The sequence below is a fragment of the Desmodus rotundus genome, chromosome 1, assembly GCF_022682495.2.
Source record: "Desmodus rotundus isolate HL8 chromosome 1, HLdesRot8A.1, whole genome shotgun sequence".
In the NCBI taxonomy this organism is placed as follows: Eukaryota; Metazoa; Chordata; class Mammalia; order Chiroptera; family Phyllostomidae; genus Desmodus; species Desmodus rotundus.
The window spans coordinates 51,671,306-51,689,954 of record NC_071387.1 but is presented as its reverse complement, the minus strand read 5'-3'; the positions used below and the strand labels follow the sequence as shown (position 1 = coordinate 51,689,954).

At 42.3% G+C, this 18,649-nt stretch overlaps 1 protein-coding gene and 1 pseudogene across 3 annotated transcripts in view; one reads left to right on the top strand and one right to left on the bottom strand.

The window, feature by feature from the left end:
- The window catches only part of LOC112299563 (histone-arginine methyltransferase CARM1), a 217,924-nt gene that overhangs the window by 190,560 nt on the left and 8,715 nt on the right, over positions 1-18,649 (top strand). For 2 of the 3 annotated variants that reach the window (XM_053924192.1, XM_053924197.1), the window contains exons 8-11: positions 7,006-7,087; positions 8,199-8,284; positions 10,777-10,866; positions 12,674-12,811. In XM_053924192.1, the coding sequence (XP_053780167.1) occupies positions 7,006-7,087; positions 8,199-8,284; positions 10,777-10,866; positions 12,674-12,811 (396 nt within the window). Of the gene's footprint in view, positions 1-7,005; positions 7,088-8,198; positions 8,285-10,776; positions 10,867-12,673; positions 12,812-18,649 lie in introns of those variants that run through there. The other variant, XM_053924200.1, reaches the window with a different exon arrangement.
- On the bottom strand, positions 15,297-15,686 carry LOC112299799 (large ribosomal subunit protein eL22 pseudogene; annotated as a pseudogene).

The following is an 18,649-nucleotide window of genomic DNA, read 5'->3' as shown; positions in this document are numbered from 1 at the left end:
TCCCAGCGCCATCTGGGAAAGGTCCAGAGAGAAACTATCTAAAACTCTCTGAGGCTGTGAAAGGCAGTGGCCAACCCTGACCGTGAGAGACTGTGTGATTTGGGGGGATGGGGGATGCATGGAGAACATGCTCCCCAGGGACTGGTGCTATAGCATGGAGACCACACAGAAACTCTTTTGAAAGGGGAGCTGAGGTATCACCTGGACTCAGCAGGAACCGGGCTCACACACCTGTATGCTGGCACAGCAGCTTCGCTAACCAGAAACTTAAAGGGGTAGAGTACACTAAAGGAACAGTAGCAGCTCGCAAGCAGGGGGCTCTCCAGAGTAGAGAATTTGGGCCTGAACCCCCTGCAAGAGAGCGGCAGGCTTGGGATTGGAACTCAGGAGCTGAATGCCTCAGATTTGCTGAGTCCAGCCAGATCCCCTCACAGACAGGTGAGCCCAACCCCACCGGATTACAGGCTGTGAAGGTCAGTGAGTCCAGGCTCAGGAGTATCCTCCTGTGTACATTTCCACAGGGGAAAGAAGAAAATGCTCTGCCAGACACTACATGCTACATGGTTCCTCGGGCCCTGATCTACTAAACCCAGGAGAGCAAAGAGAATAGAGACAGGTGCAACAAGGTGCTATCTTCTCTCCTGCATAGCTTCTTAACGTTCATTTCATATCCTTCAAGTTTGGGCCTAGTATGTCACCAGGTTTTATATTACAGTATATTTCAAATCTCATATTTTGCTCTTCCTCCTACTCCATTTTACCTTCTTCCTTCCTCTTCTTAGTTTTGTCATAAATTCTATTTTTCTCTCTTGCCACAACTTGTTTCTATTCTGCACTTATACTGTTATTCCCCCCTCCACCCTCTCAAAAATATTTGTAATTGTCATTAGTCATCTCACATTCTTTTTCCCATTCTTAAAATATATTCTCTTTCCATCATTATCAATCTTTGCTCATTGGTTTTGGATAAGGTGGTGGTTGTTTTATTTCTTCAGTCTTATTTCTAGATAGTCACTATTTTTGTATTTCAAATCTCTAATTTTACTGTTCCCCTCTCCTAGTCCATTTTGTCTGCCTCCTGCCCTTTCTTATTTTTCATTTTAAATATGAAGTTTCCACTTCCTCAGCCTGGTTTTCATTCCTCACTCAGTATTCCTTCTCCCTCTATCCTTTCAAAATAACTTTGCTTTCCTTTAAACAGCTCTTAAACTTTTCCTTTTTCCCTCTTATTTCCATCCCACCTGTATAAATCTTTGCTTATCTGTTGTTGCTATTGTTGTGGTGGATCTTTTTCTCTGATTGGGTCCTTATTATTTTATATATATATTCTTTGTTGGTGGTGGCATTGTTTCTTTTCTCTCACTAGATATATATTTTTCAATTTCAGTTTAAATCTAATACTATACACTTCCCTTCTCTTACTCCATTCCACCTTCCCTTTTTTATTTACAATGTAAATTTTATTTTATTTCTCTCTTCACCTTATCTCTGTTCCCTACACTTATTATTGCTCCTCTCTCTACCCTTGCAAAATCACTTTTCTTGCAGTTAATAACCTCATATTTATTGTTCCTTTCTTATAATAGTCTTAATCTTTTTACTCCTTTACTAATATTGGCTCATGTGCTTTCGATACTGTGGTTGTGAGTGGGGGCTATTTTGCAGTTGTGGGTTTGTTTCCTGGGCTGTTTGGCTCTGTTCTGGCAGCACCTGTACAACAGTATACAAGACGTGGTGGGTGGAGTGACTCTGAGTCAGCCAGGTGGGGGGAAGGACCCACCAAAGAATGACCCAGCGGCCAAAACCCAATTACAACCAGAGAGCCCACATAAGCTGCATAAAGGGAAGCCCAAGAGCGTTAAGCTCAGGAGATCGAGGAGACTGCACCACTGAGTCCCACAGGTCTCCTGCCACAGAAGACAAGGAGTCTAAGCAGATCAAACTATTATACAGAAAAAAACAAGAATCACCTAAAATGGGGAAACAATGAAACAACACCCAATTGAAAGGAAAGGAGGAATCCCCAGAAAGACTGCTACACAAAATTGAGGTAACCAAACTATCAGAAATAGATTTCAAAATAATGGTTATAAAGATGTTCAAGGAGCTCAGTGAGAACTACAAAGAAAACCTCCAGGGAAGCTACAAGGAACTTACTGCAAACTACACCAGGATGAAAAAGGACATAGAAACGATCAATAAGAGACAGGAAGACATGAAAAATACAATATCTGAAATGAAGAACACAGTAGAAGGAATTAAAAGCAGGTTAGATGAAGCAGAGGGTCAAATCAGTGAGCTGAAGAACAAGGTAGAAAAAAATTCCTAGACAGAGCAACAAAATGAAAAAAGACTCAAAAAGAATGAAGAGGGGTTAAGGGGGCTGCAGGACAACATGAAACATAATAATATGTGTATAATAGGGATACCAGAAGGAGAAGAAGAAAAGTAAGGAATAGAAAACCTGTTTGAAAAGTAATGACAGAAAACTTCCCTACTTGATACGAGAAAAAGTCATGCAAGTCCAGGAAGCACAGAGGGTCCCGATCAAGATGAACCCAAAGAGGCCCACTCCAAGACACATCATAATTAAAATGGCAAAATTCAAAGACAAAGAGAGAATCTTAAAGGCAGTAAGGGAGAAACAGTAATATATAAGGGAGCTCTGATGAGGTTATTGGCTGACTTTTTAACAGAAGCACTATAAGACAGAAGGGAATGGCAAGAAATATTCCAAGTAATGAAAAGCAAAGGCCTGCAACCAAGACTACTGTACCCAGCAAAGCTCTCATTTAAAATGGAGGACTAAGCCCTAGCTGGTGTAGCTCAGTGGATTGAGTACAGGCCTGTGAACCAAAGGGTTGCGGTTCAATTCCCAGTCAGGGCACATGCCTGGGATGCAGGCCAGGTCCCCAGTAGGGAGTACGTAAGAGGCAACCACACATTGAGTTTCTCTCCCTCTCTTTCTCCTTCCCTTCCCCTCTCTCTGAAAATAAATAAATAAAATCTTTTAAAAATTATATAAAATGGACTAAAGAGTTTACCAGAAAAAAAGAAGGCTAAATGAATACATCTCCATCAAACCAGCATTATAAGACATGTTAAAGGGATTGCTTTAAAAAAATGAAAAAGAGAGAGGAATAGAGGACAAAGGGAAGAAATGGCAATGAATAAGTACCTATCAATAATAACCTTAAATGTAAATGGATTAAATGCTCCAATCAAAAATAAGATTGGAAAAGAAAACATAACCTGCATATTTGCTGTCTACAAGAGACCTCAGAACAAAAGATCTACACAGACTGAAAGTGAAAGGATGGGAAAAAAATTCCAAGCAAATGGACATGAAAAAAAAAAGCCAGGGTAGCAATACAATCAGACAAAATAGATTTCAAAACACAGTCCATAAAAAGAGACAGAAATGGACACTTCATAATACTAAGGGAAGAATCCATCAAGAAGATATAAACGTTATAAACATACATGCATACATATATGCATAGGAGCACCCAAATATGTGAGGAAAGTCTGAAGACTTCAAGAAAGATATAGACAGCAACATGTTTATAGTAGGGGATTTTAACACCCCATTGTCAACAATGGATAGATCTTTCAAACAAAGAATCAACCAGAATACTGTGGTACTGAACAACACTCTAGATCAAATGGACTTAATGGATATATACAGAACCTTTCATCCCAAAGAGGCAAAATATACATTCTTTTCAAATGCACATGGAACATTTTCAAAGACAGACCACAGGGTAGGACACAAAACAGGCCTCAACAAATTCAAGAAAATTGAAAACATATCAAGCATTTTCTCAGATCTCAATGGCCTGAAACTAGAAACCAACCTGAAGGAAAAAACTCAAAAACACTCAAATTCATGGAGACTGAATAACATACTCTTAAACAATGAGTGGGTCAACAATGAGATCAAAGAAGAAATCAAAAAGTCTCTGGAAACAAATGAAAATGAACACACAACAGCAAAGGCAGTCCTGAGAAGGAAATTTATAGCAATACAGGCCTACCTAAAAAAGAGAAAAATTTCAAATAAACAACTTAACCCTACATCTACAAGAACTAGAAGAACAACAACAAACAAAGCCCAGAGAAAGTAGAAGAAAATAAACAAGATCAGAGCAGATTTAAATGATATAGAGACTAAAAGGACAATTCAAAGGATCAATAAATCCAAGAGCTGGTTCTTTGAAAAGATAAACAAAATTGGCAAGTGTTTAACTAGAGACTCATCAATAAAAAATGAAAGATGACCCAAATAAATAAAATCAGAAATGAAAGAGGAGAAATTACAACCAATACCACAGAAATACAACAGATTGTCAGAAAGTGCTATGAACAACTATATATCAAGAAATTTGACAATCTGGGTGAAATGGAAAAGTTTCTATGAACAAATAATCATCCAAAACTGATTCAAGAAGAAGCAGAAAGCCTGAATAGATCAATAACGGCTAGTGAAATTTAAGCAATAATCAAAAAACTCCCAGCACACAAAAGCCCTGGACCAGACAGCTTCACAGGTGAATTTACCAAAGATTTGGGGAAAAGCTAACTCCTATCCTTCTCAAACTCTTCCAAAAAATTCAAGAAGAGGAAAGACTCCCGAACTCTTTTTTAAGAGGTCATTATTATCCTAATCCCCAAAACAGGTGAAGACACAACAAAGAAAGAAAACCACAGGCCAATATTGCTGATGAATATAGATGCTAAAGTCCTCAACAAAATATTGGCAAACCTGATCCAGCAATACATTTAAAAGATCATATGCCACAATCAAGTGTGATTCATCACTGTTCATAGCAGCACAATTTACAATAGCCAAATTCTGGAAACAACCTAAAGGCCCATCAGTAAATGAGTGGATCAAAAAACTATGGTACATTTACACAAGGGAATACTATGCAGCAGAAAGAAAGAACTCCTACCCTTTGTGACAGTGTGGACGGAACTGGAGAGCATTATGCTTAGTGAAATAAGCCAGGTGGCAAAACCCAATGAACAAAGTGGGACCCAATGAACAAAACAAACAAATGAGTAAAATAGAACCAGAAACATGGAAATAAGAAACAAACTGACAGTGAGCAGAGGAGAGCGGGGAGAGGGATAAGAGGAGAGAGAAGGGGAAGGGTCTAGTCAAGGAACACGTATAAAGGACCCATGGACAAAGACAATGGGGTTGGGGTTGACTGTGGGAGCAGTGGGTGGACAGGGCAAGGGAGAGCAACAGGGAGAAAATTGGGACAACTGTAATCGAACAGCAATAAAAAAAAATACTTCTGCTTTTAGTTGGGTAACACTTGAATATTTTAACACAGGGTTTTATATTTTAAATGGAAATATTTGATCTGGTTCATAAAGACTGAGTCGGAATTAACAGGGTGAAAGAAGGAAAGGGGTGTTCTAGGTAGAAGGGAAAACAAGCGAAGGCTCAGCGATGAGAAACAGGACAAGCCCTTCAGGATCTAAAAGCAGCGTGGTGGGGCTTGTGTTTCACTTGGAGCTTGAGGACTGACTCTTGGCTTCACATTATTATGCTTCCCTGCCTCTCATAGGTGTATCTGAGACTTTGCCTCCTGATTTAGAGCCTTACTTTGGCTGGTCCTTCCATCAAAATCTAACTGCACCACAGTTTTTTAATGTTTATTTTGTGTTTTATTTGTTTTTGTCTCTCTCTCTTCTTCATGTTGGTGAGCATGGGATTGGGGGAGGATGGAGACTTGATGAATTAAATTCCCATCTGACTCGCAGGCTATATAATACAAACCCTTAGATGCACATCTTTTCATTCTCAGGATAGAGGCCTTCAGTCTTTAGTGGTGAGGCCCCAAGCCTTTCTGAAGTTGGGCCTGGGAATTTGAATTTTTAACAAGCTCCTCCAAGTAATCCTGTGGTACAGTCAGAGTGGGAGCCATGGCCCTCGTGCCCAGTGCTGACCTGAAGTGAAGTTCAGAGAATGATAGTCAGCACTCACCCAGCAGTAACAAAATGCCAAGCACTGCTCACAGGGCTTTACTTGTAGTAACTCATTTCATCATAGAGACCCTACAAACTGAGCATTTCATTATTTCCATTTTAGAAATAAGGAAGCTAGGACAGAGTCCACGTGCCTTGCCCAAGGCACACGGCTACTCAGTGGCAGAGTCTGAACAAAGCTAGTCTTAATCCAGGTGCTAGATCTCTTCCCTAAATAGCCAAGACCATTTGGCAATGTGACAAAGAGTACTGCCGTGCTCCCGTGCCAGGGGTGTGCCGGTGAATGCTTCACAGCCAGCTCACTGAAGGCAGGAGGCAGGATTTGTAGCACTTGCTGGTGTCTATGAGCCAGATGTCGCTGACCACAGAACTGAGAAGAAATGTGCACAGTGGGCTGTGACGATCCAGCTGCAGTTCACCACCAGACACAGCCATCCCTCACTTGTGACTGCCAGTGTCGGCCACGACAGCAAATGCCATCATGCAGGTGCAGGCCAGTGGCTGCAGAAGAACAGAGGAGGGAAATGTGTATTCTGAAACCACAGGAGTGTCTAGAGGCTTTGATCTAAAATTGTGCTCTGCGTTAGGATCATGAGAGGGCCCACGGATTGTATTTTGGGACTTTGACATGTCACAGATCCATCAGCCACCTTGGGGCATGAAGTCAAGGATAGAAGCCCAAAGGCCTTTCTGCCCCCAAATATCCTTCTCAGTGGTCTCCCCAGAAGTAATTTCCTTTACCTCAGCTACCTCCTCCCTTCTCTCTAGTCCAAGTACAGGTCAAGTACAAGTCTGCAGATTCTTAGAAAGCATTTTCTTCTCTCCCACTCCCTACTGCCCAGTTGGAATCCGGTCAGTAGGAAGACCTTCACGTGTTCTCGTACTTGTCCCAGGGCTAACTGAGAGGACCTGTGGGGAGCTTTGCACATCACCTCTGTGCTGGGCTTGGGGACTCGGGTGAGGGACAAGATGCACGGTGATTCTTTGTGCTGCCTATTTCAGGTACCAGCAGTGCTTCTATGGGGTCAACCTGTCCAGTCTCCGAGGTGCTGCAGTGGATGAGTACTTCAGACAGCCAATAGTCGTAAGTGCATCCTCTACAGGCTTTCTCCCCCTGTGTTTATCTGTTGACTCACTCACTCACTCACTCACGAGCGTGGAATACACTGTGCTCCCAGGCTCTGTGCTAAGCCATCACAGAAGAGCACTGTGTTTTCAAGTATCTAGCTCTACTCTCCCAATCAATTAAGAAAACTCTCAGATTGATACTGTTGAAAGCAAGGAGATTTGAGGACTGCCTTTCAATAAATAACTTCTAATTCTCCTACTGCTCAGCCCCACCCCCTGCACACACTCAGCCCTCATACTTTTTCAATACTTCACATCCTTTCATTGATTCTGGTGGTCCAAGGCATAATTGAAGAGGAAACATCGTAAATAAATAGCTTAGAAGAAAAGCTTTGCTGTTGAACAGATTTGGGTTTCAATTGTGGCCCCTAGCTGTGTAACCTAGGACAACTTGAAGTTTGGATCGTCTGAAACTCAGTTGTAAGTGGAAGGAAAGCCAACTCTAATGGGTTAAGCTAAAATGGAATTACTGGCCCTCAGGAATTGCAAAGCTTAGAGATAGAGCTTTCTTCAGGGACCTGTTGTAGAAGTTCAGACAATGTCACTGGAGTCCGATTTTTCTATCCTCATCACTTACCTCCATTTTCTCTGATTGAACTCTGTTCTAGGGAAGATCCCCACTCAGAGAAGTAAGGTGGCTGCAGAAACTCCAGGCTTAGGTTTTTACATCTCTAAGTCCTGAAGAAGAGCCTGCCTTTTTCTGATAACTTGGGCAAAAGCCCCAGAATGAGTTTAGATAAGAACTTGATTGTCCAGTGAACTTAGTTCCCATAGAACTTCTTGGAATATGGAGAAGAGGTAAATTCTGAATGGTCAAAAACTGCCGAATGCCTGCTCCAGAGAATCTGTGAAAATTGACATAACCTAGTGAACCACAAAATACTTACTTGGCATATAGTAACCACTAAATAAATGTTAACTTGCATTATTAATTCTCATTGTGCTCATGCCTCCTACATTCCTGCTCTTACTGACTTAAAATTTCAGGAAGAAAGCTAAACTGCAGTCTTGCTTGAGTTCAGTCTGTCCTGACAGAAAGATAATATCTTTGGTTTTTTTTTCCCAAGGACACTTTTGACATTAGGATTTTGATGGCTCGATCAGTCAAGTACACGGTAAATTTTATGGATGCAGAAGAGGCAGATCTCCACAGGTTTGTACCACTCACTGTTGCTCTGGATTTTTAAATCTCCCTGCCTCTCCCAGCCCCAAAACTTTAGTGCAGAGATTTGCTGCTCACACAGGGAAGACACGTTAGTTATGAGTCACACACAGTGATGGTACATTAGCACTAGTTTCAGTTATTGCAAAATAAGGATAATGATGCCTCCTTGATAGGATTATTTTAAGAATTGAATGAGAAAAATTAAACAGTTATAGCTTGTACTTATGCAACTAGACACTGTTCTGAGCCTTCAATATATGACTCATTTAATTCTCACAGCCATCCTATGCAAATGGCATTATTGTTATGTCCATTTTATCAATGACAGATATGAGGCAGAGTGGAACAATAAATTACGTAAGGTCACAGAATTAATGTGTCATTAGAGCTAGGATTGGAACTGTTCAGAAAGCTCCAGAGTCTGGGCTCTTTAACCACTCACCCAGGCCAGTGCCCATGATAGTGACAAGAAGAGCTACAGTTGGTTGAGTGCTTACTATATGCTAGGTACTGTGCTATATATTTTATAGACACTGGCTCATTTTGCTCAATAAATGTTAGTTTTTGCCCTCTTTCCCTCCACTTAAAGAGGCTGTGCACTGAAGACTCGTTTCTCAGATGGTAATACGAATCCTCTTTAAGCAATCTTTCACTAGTATTTTGTCCTTTTCTCTCTGAGAAGATCGATATTCTAATTTTTTTTTTCTGGGTAAGAAATTCAAGACCCAGCCAGGTAATAATTTGCTTAGACTAATGAGGAAGCAGAGTCAGATTTTATAAAATGCAGCTGACTGACTCAATGCATCATCTATTTTGAGATCACACAGGACAAAGGGGGTCAGTCAGAATAGGTCAGAACATGCTGCAGTAACAAAAAAAAATCCTTTAGTGGCTTATAATAGCTCAGGTGTCTTTCTCCCCTACACTGTTTAGCCAATGTGCACCAGTTTTAGCTCTGCCAGCATCCCCCACCCTAGCGGTCAGGCTGGTGCCACCCTGTGTTTGCAGTGATGCCAGTTACTGAGGAAAAGGAAGGAGCATGGCACAGTATGTCCTGGAAATAAAAGTTCATGCCTGGAAACAACACATCTCACTTCTGTTCACATTTATTGGTCAAAGTAAATCACAAGACCATACCTGAACTCAAGTGAGTGGATAAATGCAACCGTACTGTATGCTTGGAGCAAGAAAACTGGTGTGTGGGGACACCTGTAATAAATCCCACAGGTCCAGACAAAAATGGGCTTCAGTGGGCTTCATTTACTGCTCTGGGCTACTCCCTGTGTCCCAAGGACATTTTTTGAAAACTCTGTGTTGGTTTTCCTGAGATGTCATCTATTCATTTGTGCACCGATTCAACAAATGTGTATTGAGATCCTACTGCATGCCTGCTACTGTGCTGGTGATGCACAGGCACAAAACGTAATTTTTTAAAGTCTACTCTTGAGGAGCTCATTGTCCATTTAGAGGAATGCCAAAAACAGGAGGTAGTAATTACAATGCAATACCAACAAATTCAATGTGATAAGTACAGTGGAAACCTCTAGAAATGTGCTGACTGGTGCAGAGTCGAAGAAGTTAGCCCTTTGGGGACAGCACAAATGCAAATAATGTACAAGTTCCTTTGAAAATTTCTAGAGCACTCACTAAAGTAAGTCTCCTTGGAGCGATACAGCCCAGCAATGGGCCCATAATATCACCTTTTAATTGCAAAACACTTTAAAGTTTGCAAAACACTCTAAAGCACTCACATACACCTTTTTTCTCACTTGACATTCACAAGAACTTGTGAGGAGAGTAGGAGAGATACTTTGTCACCTTCAGCAAGTGAAAAGACTGAGGTTCCGAGAATTTAAGTGCCTTTCCAAGGTTCCACAACTAAAGCAGATCCAGCATCTAGATTTTGTTGTATCTTTTCCAATATTCTTTCTATTCCCGTTAATTCTGCATTTGGCGTAAACCAAGGCCACTTCTGCATGACTCTTGCTGTAGCCTGCTGGGAAGTTAAATTGCCTCCCTGAAAAAATAAATGAACGATGGCAATGACCTTCTGAGCTGGATGTTTCCCCCTTGTGATCCACTTCATTTTCTGGAGGCCTGAACAGCCTTTCCATTTGAAGAGTTGTGTAGGGGAGCTGCCACAGCCCATGTTTTGGCTTCTTGAAGGATGGTTGTCACCTGTGTCCTGGGTTGTCCCCCTCTTCAGTAGGCAGGCCCAGCTCCAGATGCTCCACTCACCCAGTGGTGTTCTGGGTCATTGCAGCAGTGATGTGTTGCTTGCAGAATTTTGTCAAGGAGGAACAGTCTCAAATGTGCAGCATCACCCAAGCATTAATCACACTGAGAGAATCTTGCTGCCAAAGCAGAAGCACTTAAGAGGAAAAGAAAATATTCTGTGAATGTTCCCACTCATTTCACAGGTGTATCTAGGATGTGTGTCAACAAGAAAATCTTCCCTCTTTCTTTTTGTTTCCTTGCAGAGTAGAAATCCCCTTTGTGTTTCAGATGACACAGTCGGGCCTCATCCACGGCCTGGCGTTCTGGTTTGACGTGGCCTTTGTCGGATCTGTGTATGTATCACCCCCTTCTTCGCCTGCTCTGTCCCGTGCTGTTCTGTACTATTGTAATTATAACTTTAACATTTTTTAAATTAATTTTAACAGTAACAATACTGGTTTCTATGCATTTCAAGAAAATAAGCACTGATATTAATGTGGCTTTTAGATGGTAGGGTGACGTGACAGTGCCACTGTTTTTCGTGGTGTCACACCAACTCTGGCTAACGTAGAGGAGTGAGAGAGGGTCTGCGCTTTATCAGCCCTCTGGCTTTTTTCCAGAATAGAAGGGGAGGGGCAACCCCTGCCTTGACGTCCATCACTCCTGACTACAGAACCTCTGGTGCCTGGGTTAATGCCTCGAGTCATACTTTCTCCCGTTCACAGCCTTCAGTTTCACAGCCTAGAACCCTTTTTTAATGACCAGGCAGGCTGGCGTATGCATGCTAATTGCAACATCAGGTAACTTGTCCATTCCTGCATTCCTTTTCCCTCTTGCAAAGGTTTGAAAGTTTCAGGGCTTTAAAAGGAGAGAAAGACCACCTATAAGTTGACTGGTAAGGTTTGGGGTTGCTCGTAAAGGCTTTGCCACTCTCACGTCCCCAAATCTTTGCTCTCCTAACCTCCCTGCTCTCTTCCCGGCTTAGCAAAGAGGTTTGATCTGAGTCACATGACCAGGCAAGAGGAAAATTTTGCAGTACTTTCTCCTCCACTCCTTATACAAATACCCAGGCTTGTCTCTGCACCTGCTGGGAAAGAAGTGCCCACAGGTCGGTGATAGAGCTCAGGTGTTTTGGAGGTTGGGGGTGGGGTGGGGGGAAGAGGGGATCCCTGGAAGCCTTGTCTGGGCTGACAGAGAGAAAATGATATGCAAGTCATTCCTACACCACATAAGCATGTTTGTGCAAAGAATCCATACATTTTTCCCCTCAGGCTTTCCCCCAGTATGTTCCAAGGAAATGAATTTGTTCCTTCAAAGGTTAAAGAGATCAGTGTAAAGTGGCCTGCTTCCAGGGAGAGCTTTCTTTGAAGTTAAATGCGTTATCTTAAAAAGCTGTGGAAAATTTGCATTCTACTCCATAATGTAGATGAGTATATTTTGATATAAAAGTGGTTTCTATTACTTAGTAAATTATATAAAATTTCCTCCCACATCTTCAGACTTACTGTGCACATTCCTCCCTGAAGCCGACAACCACTGCCTCACTCTGGGGCAGGAGAGCTCAGCATTCACAGCACAGCAAGGTGCTCTCCCTTCTTCACTTGCAACAAAGAGCCTCCATCTAAACACGCCCACGCGCACAGGCATGCGCAGGGCGTCTGAGCTGGAAGGGCGGGGGAGGCCATGGGCCCCAGTAGTTTTTCTTGCTTCTGGAAGCTTCATCGAGACCCCTGAACAGGTTGGCCTGAGACAATAAGAGGGCAGATTTCAAACTTCTCAAACAAATCAGTTCCCAATTTAACTCTGTCACTGGGCTTCTCACGAACTTTGATTCAGAAATACAGGTTGACAGAGTGGCCAAGCCAATGGGTGGGAAGCCTGGCTCTCCAGTTGCCCTCTGTGTGACATTGGCAAGTCCTTTAACCTCTCTGGGCTTACTCCATAGGGTTGTTCTATAGATTTAATGACCTAATATACATAAAGTTCTAGGTACAGTACCTAGCACTTAATAACTGCTCAATAAATTGAACTGTCATTACTTTAAAAGGGTTCCATGAGTCAAAACCAATGAAAATTATTCATCAACCTAAGTCGCCAGTCTGAGACATTAACACAGGCCTGGAACGTAACTGGAGTTCAACTCTTTTTCTTGCCCTGCAGGGTCACGGTTTGGCTGTCAACAGCGCCCACCGAGCCTCTGACTCACTGGTACCAGGTGCGGTGCCTTCTTCAGACTCCTCTCTTTGCCAAGGAAGGAGAAACCCTCTCAGGGAAAGTGCTGTTTGTGGCCAATAAACGGTAAGCAGGAGAGTACAGCGTGATCCCACCTCTGCTTATCACGCACTGCTGCATGGGGGCAGGAGGAAGCTGGCAGGCCCTGGGGCTCCTGAGACACAGACAGCACACTTTCCAAAGGCCTGGCTGAGCTTGCACAGGTACCCTTGGCCACAAAGCTGGCAGGGCAGGTGTCACCTTAGCACTGAGTGTGGCAAGGAAGAGGAGTTTCGGGTAACTCAAGGACAGTGTTGTCCACCTGACCGAGGAGGAAAGAAGGAAATCCATCAGCTCGTGGGAGCTCTTGCCAAAGGCTTGAATTACCAGGCACTTTATATCCCATGCCAGCTTCCTGGCCTTACTTACAGCGGTCCAGCCACTCACCCCCAAATTTAGTGCAATAAAATCAATCTGCGTTGCAGGAGCGGTGTGTGGTGTGTGTCGGGCAGAACTGGCTGCTTCCCTCTGCTAATGGATTTCATGAGGTCTCTGCAGTCAATTACTTTGATTTATCTCATTTTTAAAACACTCTATTTTCTTTTGCCTTGTTGGAGCTTCTCCTGGGTACGTTAGAGGAGGGCGGGATAGCAGAGTAGGTCAAGGACTCTCAAGATATTAAGGGTACTCAGAGGTCATCTCATTCAACTTTCTTCCCTCCCTACCTCCCACTCTTCCTTGGGCCTGTGCTTGCACACCCCAGTGACAGAAAGCTCACCACCTCACAAATCAACCCTTCCTTTTTTAAAAGTCTTTATTTCTTTAATTACAAAAACCTAACATGTTCCTATGTAAATCAAAACTACAAACGCGTCTAGAGTCCACCTATACTCTCACCATTCACCCCACTCCCCAAAGGTGACCCCTTGTTCATGTTCTCTCAGGCAGTTTTCTGTGCATTTTCCAACAAATAACATCACTGTGGGTTTGTTGTTTTACAAGGAGATTACACTGGGAGCCTGAAGCTGAAGGTTTCACTTAGTAGCAACTCCTGAATCTGTACAGATAGATTTCTTTTGTTCTTTTGATAGATGAATAGTAGTCTAGTGCATGGATATACCATGATGTTTTTTAGGACTTCCTGATTTAGGTTACTTTTTTTTTTGCTATTGCAAGAAGAGTCTGACTAAACATCCTTGAACATGTAGCTTGCACAGTGACATGAATATGTCTAAATGAGATGCCTAGAAATGTAGAAATAGAAATACTGGCTCCAAGAGTATGTACATGTTACAGTCTGGTAAATATCACCTTTCAAAATCTACTTTGAAATATTTCACTAAACTAAATATAGGACAACATATGTGTTCTGATAAGTGCTGGGCGCAGAGTGACAGTGGCCACTGAAGTTTTGAGAATATACTTACAATAATGTAAATAAATTGCAATTAAGTTTTAGGGGCCATTTTACTTTACTGTTTAGTCAATTAAAACTAAAAAAATGTGTATTTTTCTATGATGTAGTTTTAAGTTAGATTAGTGTACAGGTGATTTTTGTCAGCTTTGGTTCAAGTTTTTGTGTTTATTCCACCCGTGCACTTATCATGCTGTTTTAGATCCTTACTAGAGCTAAGGGATTATTTCATTTATTTGTAAAAATTCTCTTGTGTGTCATATTAGTAAGTCCTACCATTTTGTGTTATTTGCAAATTTAGTAGGCAAATTTTTATTCAAAACTTATTAAGCAGAAAGAGGCCAAGGAGGTACTCTTTCTCCAACATTTACATAGCCTCACCTACACCCCTTGAATGTGGTCATGGAAGGGGCTCAGAATCTACCCACCTGTACTCACACCCAGCCACATGCTTCCATCCATTGCAGAAATAACTATGATACAACCTTTGTTGAATGTGATCTCAAGATAAGCTGAATACCTGGATTCGCTCTCATGGCCAAGTCCAGTAACCTTGCCCAAAAAGGGAAATGAAGCTAACTGAACAGACTTCTTGTTAGTTTTTAGTGAAACTTATTTTTCCCTGCTTTTATACCTAAATGGCAACATTCTACATCTGTTTTCTACATCTCAATTTTCTCACTTAATAACACATCTCCAAGACAGTTCCATAGGAGCACATGGAGATGTTCCCTTCTCTTCCTTGACCTTTCCGTGTGCCAAGGCATCATGTATCTGATGCGTGTGTTATATCTGTTGGTACATTTTTGCTACTCTTTTTCTACCCGTTTCTAACAATATCTTTGTATTAACATTGTGGTTGTTCATCACACAATTGAAGGGACACTTCTGGACAGTAATTTGCAAGAAAGACGTTCCTGTGGTGGGGAAGGATGTGGTCGTCTTCATGCTGTGTGTTTCTCACTCACTCTCCTCCTGTGCGGCCGCAGAGTGCGTCTTTAGGTCATTCCACACGACCCAGTCCCAAAAGCATTGCTGCCCGAGTCTTACTCCCCCCTCTTCCTGCACAAGATGTTAAGAACAAGGAATAAAGCTTTTCCTTTTGGGTTCCCAAGTTTTGTTCAAGAATTCATACAAAATGTGCCACATAAATGAGTTTTAATCCTCATCTGCCTTCTCTTCTTCATCCTGGTTAATCTGGAAGGAACACAGTTTGCGACTCTCTCTGCTGTTAGTAACTATGTGCAACCGGTCACAGAGATTCTTCTTGTTCAAATATTTTTGGTGCGATGTTTCACATACAGTACCTTTTGGAAACAGGCGCCTCAGAAGTTACAGTGATCTTGCTGTTGCTTCTTTCAGTGGTTAAACCCCTCCACCGAGATTCTCAGCTTTTCTATTCACACTGATGCTCTCCTGAAGAAACAGCTTAAAATTGGCAGCATCCCTGACTCTGTCTTCTACAGGGTGGGTGCCGTCAAGGGTAAGCTTCAGAACCTGCTTTTCTTTTTTGCCCCCCTTTGCCACCAGCTTTTTCACAGGCGCCATGGCAGCAGCAGAGGCAGAAAAGGAGGAATAAAGCTTTTGCATTTTAGAAAATGCCCTTTGCTTTGGGTTTGTTATTGCAAGCATTTTCTGAGCTGTGCTGTCCCTGGGCTCTCCTGTCCCTCTTTGCAGGTTTGTGGGTTTTTTCGCGTGGCTTACAACCACCCGCTAGTGCTCCTGCAGCACTCGCACAGAAGGTGGAGACAGCAGAGCACATCTTCCCCCTGATTTTACAGAAAATGAAGCCCGCGGTCCACAGGATTTTTCTCCTCTCCTTGCTTTTTGGATGAATTCCAGGAAGAAAGTGGAAAATGCTGATTTATGCCATGTTCTTCATGGAAGTTACCACGTTCTTCTAAAATTCTTATAAGCCATCTGCTTAATGACCAGTTCTAAAAAAAAAAAAAAAGTGCTCAGTAGCAGTACCCAACATCTGCCTGGAGTTTCGGGCTTTGCCGTTTCTGCTTTGTGCAAAGCAGTATAACAATCTTTTGCTTTCAAATATTTATATTTTAAAGTACCTTAGGGTGTAATTAGGTAAATAAATTTAAATCACCTCATTCTTTCATTACCTTTTTCTAACATATCTTGGGTTACATTGTTAGCAATCCACCCTTTTCGCCTTCGTTTCCCTAACAGGTGAGAAGGGAGCAAACCATTTACCTCGCACACCTGCCTGTGCCTCCCGGGGCTCCTGTAGCCCTCCGGGCGTGGCAGCACTGTTGTGTTGCTGCTGTTTGCCTATGTGTGGGCTTCCCAAACCTCAGAATAAGACACCCCGAGTCTTATTCTGTGGTGTATCCCTCTTCACTTCATACAACACATTCCAGAGGCTTTGCAGTGTCGTGGAATGACTTCCAGAGTGAAGGACTCATAAACTCATGATCCCTGTCTTATTAAGAATTTAGTCCGGTGCAATTGAAAGAAGACCCTAAAAGTTCATGGGTGTGCACTACTTTGCAGGAGGAAGGGAGGGGTGGAGGAAGGGAGGGAGGAAGTTCTTTATCGTACCAGAGAAAATGAGGCCCAGTCTTGGAGCCTCTCATGTATCCGGTTCTGTATAGTCTCTAGGACTAGCCGCCCCCTCCCCGTCCCAGTTTCCTGACCTCATCACCTGCAAAGTAGAAGTTATAATAATTATCTCAGGAGGCTTTTGCAAATATTACAGAAGAGAAAATAGTATAGTAAGTAACACATAGTAGGTCCACAGTAAATCTTAGTTCCATTTATCTCCTCTTCCCTTATTCTCCTTTTGACTCTCATTGTAACTCATCAGATTTTTCATTTCACAGTTACTGTTTTCCTTGGTATTTTCTACAGACCCCAGCACTTCCTGAATGCCAGTGCTTTCACACTGTTTTTTCAGTAAGGTGCTATGCTTTGTTCCGCCCTGGATAGAATCTCCCCTCCCTTACTGTCCAAGTAATCTAAACTCTGACCTCCCGGGAGAACTCTCACTGCAGCCACACAGGTGTGACAATGACTGACCTTTTCTTCCCCACCAGGACCATTTATGATTGTATTGTTAGCATTTTATTTTTGACGGCCTCCCATCATTCTTGAGCTGTCACTCATTTTATTGCTGTGGACAATAAAATGGAACCTATCTTTTTTATGAACTTCATGAAATTTATATCTCTAAAGGTCACAGATGTGGCCTCCAAAGCTTTTTGATCAGGTGCACTTATGAGTAAGAACACTTCATGTGTGTGCCTCCCAAGTACATTAATATTTCTTTTAATTATGTGTATGTTCTACAATAATAATAATAATACACAGCACCAAACTAAGCTCTCTCTATATGTAGAGAAATAGATATACAAGGCCTGTCAAAAAGATATCCCGCCATGTAATGTGAAAAATGGAGACATTCATTGAAGAAGATACAAGATACAAAAAACATTGTACATAGGACAGTGACACCTCAGTCCCCTTCAAAGCAGGCACATTGGGACCTCACACAGTTCTCCCAATCACCATCAGCAGCCCCGTCACATTTTCCTGAATTTCATCGATAGTCTGAAATCTCTTCCCTTTCAGAGGTGATTTTAGTTCTGGAAAAAGCTAGAAGTCACAGGGCACCAAATCTGGGCTGTAGGGGCCTGAGTCACTGCGGTGATTTGATGTTTTGCCAAAAAACTCTGCATGAGATGTGATGCATGAGTGGGCGCATTGTTGTGATGAAGCTGCCAATCACCAGTTGCCCGTAGCTGCAGCCTCCTGAATCATCCCAATAGTTTCTGCAGAGGAATGTTCAAGCTTAATGCAAAATTGGATGCAGATTTGTTGCTGTACTCGCTCAGTCATTTTGAATGTGATGGCCACACAGCACATTTGCTTACTCAGTGGCATCTACCACCCCCACTGACTAGCACAGTGAAGTCGTCATTATTCATGCATGCGCATTCCAGTCCACTCTCCTTGGCTGCCAGGTTGTATCAATGCCGTGCCAACCATTCTCATTACATTAGCAATGGCTGGACTTCTCCTGGGCAGACCTCATCATATATACATATATAATGTAAATATATACATACACATACATAGACATACATAGACATGTCTCTACACACATAGAAACTCATATAATTATGTAAGACATACAAAACTAGAAATAAGAAAGAATGAATTGAAAATTAAACATAAGCTGAGGCACTTGTCCTGTGCCAAAATGTTTGGAAACATAATTTATAGGTTTTGGATCACTATGAAGGACTGCTATACCCAGGTTTGCCAGAGGATTTGTTTTGCAGAGTCTGATGAGCTTTGTGGTTTATAGAACTGCAAGAAATACTGATGAAAGAATTAAAGCTTTTAGCCCTGACTGGTGTGGTGCGGTGGGTTGGGCGTTGGTCCGCAGACTAAAAGGTCACTGGTTTGATTCTGGGTCAGGGCACACGCCTGGGTTGTGGGCCAGGTCTCCAGCGGGGGGTGTGTGAGAGGCAACTGATTGATGTTTATCTCAC